Source organism: Coenobita brevimanus, chromosome 107 (assembly GCF_032717465.1).
Source record: "Coenobita brevimanus isolate Jiangsu-jjx chromosome 107, ASM3271746v2, whole genome shotgun sequence".
NCBI classification, from domain to species: domain Eukaryota; kingdom Metazoa; phylum Arthropoda; class Malacostraca; order Decapoda; family Coenobitidae; genus Coenobita; species Coenobita brevimanus.
In genome coordinates, this window is record NC_137060.1 from 8,716,258 (window position 1) to 8,725,635 (window position 9,378).

At 51.8% G+C, this 9,378-nt stretch overlaps 1 protein-coding gene across 1 annotated transcript in view; it reads right to left on the reverse strand.

Moving 5' to 3' along the window:
- The window catches only part of LOC145416693 (sacsin-like), a 47,125-nt gene extending 37,951 nt beyond the window's left edge, over positions 1-9,174 (reverse strand). The window contains exon 1 of the mRNA XM_080285630.1: positions 9,150-9,174. Coding sequence (XP_080141756.1) covers positions 9,150-9,153 — 4 coding nt within the window. The 5' untranslated portion in view covers positions 9,154-9,174. The remainder of the gene's footprint in view (positions 1-9,149) is intronic.
- Between the last annotated feature and the right edge of the window lie 204 nt (positions 9,175-9,378).

The following is a 9,378-nucleotide window of genomic DNA, read 5'->3' on the forward strand; positions in this document are numbered from 1 at the left end:
CTGCACCTGCACGCCACGGCCCCAGCCAGAAGACTCCATGCCCCCCCCTTCTCTCCCCCCGACCTCCCTTCCCTCTCCCCCCTTCCCCCCTCTTTTCCCACCACCATTTCCTTTGCTGTCACCATCCCCCCCCACAACGAAGCCTGGGTGCCCCTCAACCGGCCCTCAGGTACCTACGTCCTGTTATCCCCACTCCTGCTACCCAGAACCCTCTCGGCCTGCCTCCTGCCCCCAACCTTCCTTCCCCATCATCACACGGCAGTCCAGATTGCCAACCTTGCCCCCTCGCCCCTCACTCTCCCTAAAGAGCTTATAATCGGAGAGATGGAGGAAGTTGAGCTCTGTGTCCACTCCCCCTCCCGCTCCCCCATCCCTCTGCCCCCCATCCCCGACCATCTCTCCGCTCACCAATCAGACACCCTCCGCTGCTTCCTCCTGAATTTCCAGGATCTGTTCGTGGCGGGACCCACCGATATTGGACACACCACTTACCTGGCTCACAAGATTCACACGACAGGCCCACCGATCCGACAGCCATCCCGGCGGAAGAACCCCAAACAGCGGGAAGAGGAAGACCATCAGGTACAGGAGACGATTGAAGCCGGAGTCGTCTCCCCCTCCACCAGTCCCTGGTCCGCCCCCGTTGTCCTCATGAAGAAAAAGGATGGCACAATGCGGTTCTGTGTCAATTACCACCGGCTTAACAACATGACCACCAAGGACGCTACTCCACTCCCGCGCATAGACGACTCCCTAGGTTCCCTATACAGCGCCTCCTGGTTCTCCACCCTCGACCTCCAGTCAGGGTATTGGCAGGTCCCAGTGCAACAGGAGGGCAGAGGCAAAACTGTTTTCTCGACCAGCAACGGGAAACATTATGAATTTAATGTTTTACCCTTCGGCTTCTGTAATGCCCCCGCCACCTTCTAAAGACTAATGGAATCCGTCCTCAGTGGCCTCATATGGGAGACCTGTCTTGCTTACTTGGATGACATCATCATTTTCAGCCAGACCTGGGCCGACCACCTGCAGTGCCTCAGCCAGGCTCTCACCCGAATCCGACAGGCAGGCCTCAAACTCCAGCCCTTCAAGTGTGTCCTGGCCACAAGAACTGTCTCATTCCTGGGACATGTCATCTCCCAGGCTGGCATATCTCCCGAACCAGACAAGCTCCACGCCATCCTGGACATACCCCCACCGCAAGATGTCCATGGGATTCGAGCCTTCCTTGGCCTGACGTCCTATTACTGCCGTTTCGTGAAGAGGTTCGCTCACATTGCCAAGCCACTCCACGACCTGACCCGTAAGGGAGAACCATCCATCTGGAAAGACAAGACAAGCCGCCTTCCAATAACTTAAGGATAAGCTTGTTTCAGCCCCCATCATGGCCTTTCCCGACTATGCCCTCCCATTCCGGCTCTACACGGACATTTTCCTAATCGCGATTGGTACTGTGTTGGCACAAGTCCAAGAGGTCCGCAAGCACATCATCACCTGTGCCAGCCGTACCCCAATCAGGCGGAAAAGAATTATGCAGCCACCAAGAGGGAGTACCTGAGCATCATCTGGGCACTTGAGCACTTCCGGGCATACCTATCGCGAACTCAAGTCACTATCATCACTGATCACCAGTCCCTCCAGTGGCTTCGGCAGTCTGACACCCACAATGCCCAGCTCATCAGATGGCGCAAAAGCCTGGAGGAGTTCAACTATGAAATCTCATACCGCCCCGGCAAACTCCACACCAACGCGGAAGCTCTCTCTAAACTCCCCATCAATGCCGCCCAGCCGGAATCCGACCTCCTCCAGCAGTGGCACTGTAAGGAACGACCCCACTGGATCCCCCAGCAAGAAACTGTATCGCCAGGGCAACCACCTGCTTACTCCGTCCGGGCATATCATCCTAGCCCCCGACACTGCCCTCGACACCCTCTGACACCTGCAATGGCATTCACCTGGGCACGAAAAAACTCCTGCAAGTCTTCAACGACACCTACTGGGGGCCCAATCCCTCCACCCTCACCAAGGAGATTATCCAATCTTGCCAAGCGTGCGCCCTTGGTAAGAACATTACCCGTACCGCCGGCCCATCAGGTCGTATTACTGCCCACAAACCTTGGCAGTTGTTTGTGATCGACATACTGTAGTGGGACCCTTACCCCTGAAATCAGGCTATAAATACGTGATCACATTCATTGATACATACTCCTAATTTGTCGTAGCCTGCCTAAGAACACCATGCTGTCGCAGTAGCTGACGCCATGATTCGGCACGTATTTCCGTACTTCCGTATCCCACAAGCAATCCACTCTGATAATGCACCAGAGTTCACCAGCAAAATCTGGGAGGAGCTGGCCCACATATTTGGCTATAACATCTCGCACTCATCCCCTTACTGACCCCAAGGAAATGCCATATGCAAGTGATGCCATCATACGTTAATGAATCAACACTGCACCCAGATAGAAGCCACCAAAGACGACGACTGGCCTGCCCATGTAAAAATCGTGCAATGGGGCATCGACTCCTGTCCCCGAGAGGATGGAATTCGCTGTACGAGCGAGTGTTTGGAGAAATACACCTTCTCCTGCTCCTTCGGCAGCACTTACAACCCCCCACTACTACTCCCACATCTGATCCACTACACCATCTCAAATGATGGCTAACCCATCTTCAATACAACCCGACACTGCCTCTAACCCCTACAAGCCAGGTGATGCTGTTATGATAGCGCAGCGTTCCACCCCCCACAAGCTCGTGCTGTGCTTCGCGGGGCCTCATACCATCATCCGCGTCCCTAACCCCTATCAGGTGACAGTTGAACATCACAGCACTTCCCACACTCTCAGAAACCGTCCTGCAAGCCCTTTTCGCACTCCTGCCTCCCCTGCCCTGGCCCTGTGCCCCGCCCCACCCACTACCCCCGCTCCACTTCCCTCTTCCTCCTACGGCTGCTACATGTCCCCCTTGCCATCTCTCCCTCCCCTTCCCCTGCTGTCTCCACCTCACCCCCCACCACGCCGCCTCACACCTCACCTGATAACTCATCGATGCCATCAATTCCTCGCCTCTCTCCCACCTCCTCACCACCCACCACCCTGTCCCCCACACCCACACCACGTGCCCCGCCCACACCCCCTCAACCCACCACACCCCCGCCCCAGCCATCGCCCACCACTGGCCCCAAATCTCCCTGCCCACATATGCCCCCTCGACCCCGCCTACACCCTTGACTCCATCTGCGCTGCCCACGCACCCACTACACCACCACCCACTAAGCCTACACCCCACTCCACGCGCCATGCCGCCCACATTCCTACCACCCCACAGCCGCCCTCGCATGGTTCGCGCACCGCACACATGCACCAACACTGCATACCCACATCACCACCCACACCCACCCTTAAAACAACCATCGACACTCTGGCTGCCTCTCCCGCCCACCTGCCCATTACACCCACTCTCCCACCCCACCCACCTCGCCGCAAAATCACACTCCAACCCCTGCCCTAAATCATCTCACATTCATGCTACACCGGGCTCAAATCCCAGCCACCTACACTCCCCAGAGATGCCGCGCCACATTACCCCGGCATAAAACCCCACACTCGACATCCATCTCCAGCATTCAGCACAGCCCTGCAAAAAAGACAACACTTACCGCCATGAGGATTCACCGAGCCGTATGGACGCCGCCCTTCGGACGAAAACATTGAGTCCGTGGACCCCACCGCCTCCTACGACTCCTCTGCTCCTCCACTGACCCATCCACCCTCTTCATCACCTGTGACGAGCAGCTAGACGAATATCCTGCCACCACAGCTCGGCATGCCCTCCTCCAACACCTACAGTCAGTCTCCCACACCTACAACAAAGTTTACCACCTCCAGTCACAGGGACGTGACTTTTTCCCAGCACATGCTGGTAAATTGCAGTATAATGTCACTGAGGGCAACCCAGCACCCCCACAAGGAGCCCACTGAGGAGCATATACAGTGCACCTGGACTCCGGGCAACAAGGACATAAGTCCCCCCGGGCCTCGCACTCCTATGACCTGGAGCTCGCCTGCCGCCACCATAGCAGGAATACGAGACTATCTTCCAGACAAGCCAACCATCAACAACTATGGGGTGGAACTGTTACTCCAGGTCCAGTCAGCACCCCTGAGATGGCCAGTAGCCGCTCAACCCTCCTGCAGGAGACGGCCTGCAACCACTCTGGAGGTAAACATGAGACTGCTGGTAGCCGCTCCCGCCTTCGTCAGGAGGTGGCCAGAAGCCGCTCTGAAGGTGCCCCTCAAGAGACAGCCTGTAGCCGCTCGAATCTCCTGCAGGAGACGGCCTGCAGCCGCTCTGGAGGTAACCAGGAGACGTCCAGTACCCACTCCCGCCTTCGTCAAGAGATGGCCTGTAGCCGCTCTGAAGGTGCCCCTCAAGAGACCGCATGTAGCCACTCGACCCTCCTACAGGAGACGGACTGCAGCCACTTCGGAGGTAACAAGGAGACGGCCAGTAGCCACTCCTCTATCAGAGCTGACTCCTGCTCACCAACCTACGACCCAGAGGGAACCCCCAACCTGGAAGAGTACTGGAGAGGCCCCATGACTACCACCAGGCTCTTCTCCCTGCAGCTGGTTCCTGAGAGGACTCGCCTGACAGACCCCGATGTAGGCGGATACTGCAGCCCCCTCCTAACAGCGTCCCCGACCACCGAGGACCACAGCCCTTGGGACCTCCAGGCTGCCCCCATGACCCTCAGGCAGGACCTCCCTACACCCACATGCCGGAAATCTTCGTCCTCCATCGGGCTCCTGAGCAAGAAGTTCAGGCAGCTATTCAGCCCCATCCCTGAGGGCCAGACTCCCGCCCTAAGCCCCAAAAGCATGGGACCCTTCGCCACCAGCAGCCCCGGACGAGAGAGGACACCCCTACGCATGATCCCGTGGCCCCTGAACACAGAGGCCCCTGGCAGAACCCAGCCCCGTCAGTAGTGAGGCTGAGTCACCTCCGCCACCCTTGTACCTAACCGCCAGTGTCAGTGCCAATGAAAGCACAGTGTCCGTGACATAGTGAAGGCAGTACAATAAGTTAACAGAAGAAAATCAGTGAGAGAAGCATGTGATGATATAAAAGAGTGGTGGAATAAGCAAAGTAACAGTGAAACAGTGAACACGGCAAGGCAGTGAAATACGGGTCTATCTCAGTGAACACGCTACCAAATAGTGATGTCGCACCACACTAAGATCATACGAAGGCCCCAGTGTTAAAATAATAATTACCCGCAGTGAAATAGTGCCAACCATTCCTACAATATACAGAACCTAGACTTCCTGCAATAGTAGTGCATAACCCCTCTGCCCTAAGTGCTATTCACCATACCCGACCTTGTCCTGAGTATTATCCTGCATTTTTTTTTTTATGTGAGGAAGAAGGAACCAAAGGCCAGGAGCCCGCAGTAACAGTTCCCTCCAAGAGAAAAACAAAATACAATAGAGAGTCAAATTCAAGATCCGATCATTTTGAGATGCCTGGACACACTGCATTTGAAAGACTGGAGATCATAGGCAGCAGGAAATACAGAGGGAGACAGTTCCAGAGCTGACCTGTTGCATAAATGTAAGACTGGGAGTAACGGTTAACTCTTGCATTAGAGAGTTGGACAGAAAAGGGATGAGAGTTTGCTGCCAGATGGGTGCTACACGCCCGTTGTAGAGGTGGAGGAATGCAAACAGACAGTTCAGAGGAGCAGTGACCATTAAATTAGCGATAGAAAAGAGATAAAGATTCAACAGTGCGGCGAAGAGACAGAGATTGAAGGGAGTCAGTAAGAGGAGAGTTAATGAGACGAAAAGCCTTTGACTCCACCCTATTGAGAAGAGCTGTATGTGGGGAGCCTCCCTACACATGAAAGTTGTACTCCACACAGGGGCGGATAAAACCCCTGTATAGAGTCAACAATTGTGCAGGGGTAAAGGAGCGGAGTTGGCTTAGCACACCCAATCTCTTGGAAGCAGATTTTACAAAAGATGTAATATGATCTTTCCAAGATACGTCCCGAGTAAATGAAACCCCAAGCTTGTTCAAGGATGATGCAGGATTAAGCTGAATATTATTAAACATTAGTGGGTATACCTGTGGAAGATTTTGTCGGGTTGATAGGTGTAAAAACTGAGTCTTAGATCCATTAAAAACAACTAGATTATTTTTACCCCAGTCAGAGATACGAGCCAAGTCAGACATTAGGTGTGCCATAGCCTCATCCCTTGTTTGTTGAAGTAACTGTTGAGATGGGCATTGCGGGAACCGAATGGAAAGGAGAAGGATGGAGTCATCAGCGTACGAGTGAATAGGGCTAGATGTACAGCTTAGATCATTGTGGAATAAAAGGAAGAGAGTTGGTGATAGGACAAAGCCCTGAGGAACACCACTGCTGATAGATCTAGAAGAACGATGGCCGTCTACAATAGCGGCTATAGAACGACCAGAAAGGAAGCTAGCGATGAAGGCACAGACAGAAGGATAGAAACCGTAGGAGGGCAGTTTGGAAATTAAAGATTTATGCCAGACTCGATCGAAAGCCTTTGATGTGTCAAGTGCAATGGTAAAGCTTTTGCCAAAGTCCCGAAAGGAGGATGACCAGGAGTCTGAAAGATAGGTGAGAAGATCGCCAGTGGAGCATCCCTGATGGAACCCGTACTGACGATCGGAAAGGTTGTGATACGAAAGATGACTTAAAATTTTTCTGAGAATTGACTCGAAAACTCTTGAAATACAGGACATTAAAGCAATTGGACGATAGTTGGAGGTTGGGAGTGGTCACCCTTCTTTGGGACTGGCTGAATGAGAGCAAACTTCCAGCAAGAAGGAAAGGTACAAGTTGACAAAGGCGAAAAAGTTTGCCTAGGCAGAGTGTAAGCACAGAAGCACAGCTCTTGAGAACAACAGGAGGGACTCCATCAGGCCCATATGCCTTGTTAGTACTGAGGCCAGTGATGGCAGAAAATACATCAACTGAAGAAATTTTAATGTCAGCCATGAGGAAGTCAGAGGGGGGGAAGTGATGGAGGAACAGCACCGGAATCGTCTAAGGTGGAATTGGAGAAAGTCTGTGCGAAGAGATCTGCTTTATCAGAAGAAATAGCTACAGAACTATCGGAGTAGAGAAGAGGAGGGAAGGATGATGATGTAAAGTTGTTAGAAAGATTTTTGACAAGGTGCCAGAAGCGGGAAGAATTCAAGTTGGAGAGTTGAGAGCATTTAGTATGGATGAAATTATTTTTAGTAGAGCGAAGAACAGACTTAGCACGATTCCGGGCAGAAATGTAAAGATGATGTGATTCAGGAGTGGGTTGGCTCCGGTACCTTTTGTAGGCCCTCTCCTTGTTGCGGACAGCATTAGAACAAGCGTGATTAAACCAAGGCTTTTTTGCGTTAGTCAAAGGATATGAGAAAGGAATGTATGCTTCCATGCCCGAGAGAATAACCTCCGTAATGCGCAAGGCACACTCAGATGGCTCACGGCCATGTAAGCAATAATCATTCCAGGCAAAATCAAAGAAGTACTGCCAGGGCCTCCCAGTCCGCGGCTCCAAAATGCCACAGACGACGTTTCCCTGGAGGGTCCACAGGCCGTACCGGAGTGATAGGACAGGTTAAGATAAGGTTGTGATCGGAGGAGCCCAACGGAAAGAAAAGATTAACAGAGTAAGCAGAAGGATTAGTTGTGAGGAAGAGGTCAAGTATGTTGAAGCTCTCTCCAAGGCAGTCAGGGATACGGGTATGGTGCTGTACAAGCTGCTCTAGGTCATTAAGGATAGAAAAGATGTAGGCTTGTTCATCAGGTGGATCCGTGAAAGGAGAGGAGAGCCAAAGGTTGTGGTGAACATTGAAATCTCCTAGACTGGAGATTTCAGAGAAAGGAGAAATGGATAGAATGTGTTCCATCGTAGAAGATAGTCAAAGAATTTTTGATAGTAGAATTAGGGGATAAGTAAACAGCACAGATATATTTAGTCAGAGAATGACAAGAAAGCCGAAGCCAGAGTGTAGAGAATTCAGAAGAATTGAGTTCAGGAACACGAGAGCAAGATAAGTCGTTGCGTATATATACACAACAGCCACCTTTGGCTTTGAAATGAGTATAGAGAAAGTAGGAAGATACAGAAAAGGGTTTGCTGTCAGTTGCCTCAGACAGCTGAGTCTCCGTTAGAAAAAGAAGGTGAGGTTTAGAGGTGGTGCTCAACAGAGCGAACGTTAGAGGAAAGGCCGCGAATGTTGCAGAAATGAAGAAGAGAGTCAGATAGTGGTTCCAGGCACCTCGAGTCATCACCGGGATAGGGGCGAATGGTGGGGGCATTTATGGTCCCCCCCCCCTGGGGACTCCGAGGCTTGGTGAAGAGACGCCATTTTTGTTGAATTTTGAATAGGAAGTGTAGTGTGTACTCTGCATGTAGTTTGGTGTAGATAGGTGTAGAGAAATTTGTACTGGAGAGCATGCTGGCCTACTCTCTGTGTAACTGAGACACTGAAAAAGTTCAGCAAAGGGGGATGGTCAGGAACTAGTCCCGAGGGCTGATGAAACGGGAGCTCCAGCACTCCCTATCATCAGCTTTCCATCCACCTCGGGAGTACTGCCCTGCTCAACTGGTGCTACAGTCTACTAGCACCCCATATGTAAACCTAAGAATTATAGTTGTCCAGTATACATGTATTTGTGACATCTGCCCGTTCCTCTGTAGAATTTAGTAATACACATGTAAGGTTGTTGCCTTGAGTTTTTGTGTCCTGGCTCTTATTTGTCTAAGCTCCGGTCTAGAAAGAGAAACCAGCGTCAGAGGGACGGGAAGCCGACTTAACACATAGCATTACAATTATGTTACATCAGTTAGAGCTGTTTAGAGTCCTTTATGCATCCCCCATCTATTTCTATAAAGGACAGACAGACAGGTAGTAGGAAAAATAGGTCCATGATAGGAACTGGTCCACGGGAATTACAGTATATTCCTGGGGAAATGGGCCCAAGGAGGAACACGCTAAACAAGAGAAATGGCCAACAATGAGGAGAGGGGGTAGAATATATGGACATCCCCGTATATGGAGCAACCCAAGTACAAAAATGCAAATACCATTGTTATAATGTTGTAGCTTACCCATTGTGTGGTGAAGCGATGGTGGTGGTGATGACGCTTGCGTCTCCACTACATCTGTTGACAAAAGATAGTAAATAATTCCACGAGACAGAGAGAGAGAGAGGGAGAGAGAGAGAGACGGTGGGGGAGGGTGAGGTAAGGGAGGTGGAGGGGAATGGAAGGTAGATGAGGCGAGGTAAATATGGTGGAAAGAGAAGTAGAGGGTGAGATCATGGTAGGTAAATGGGGT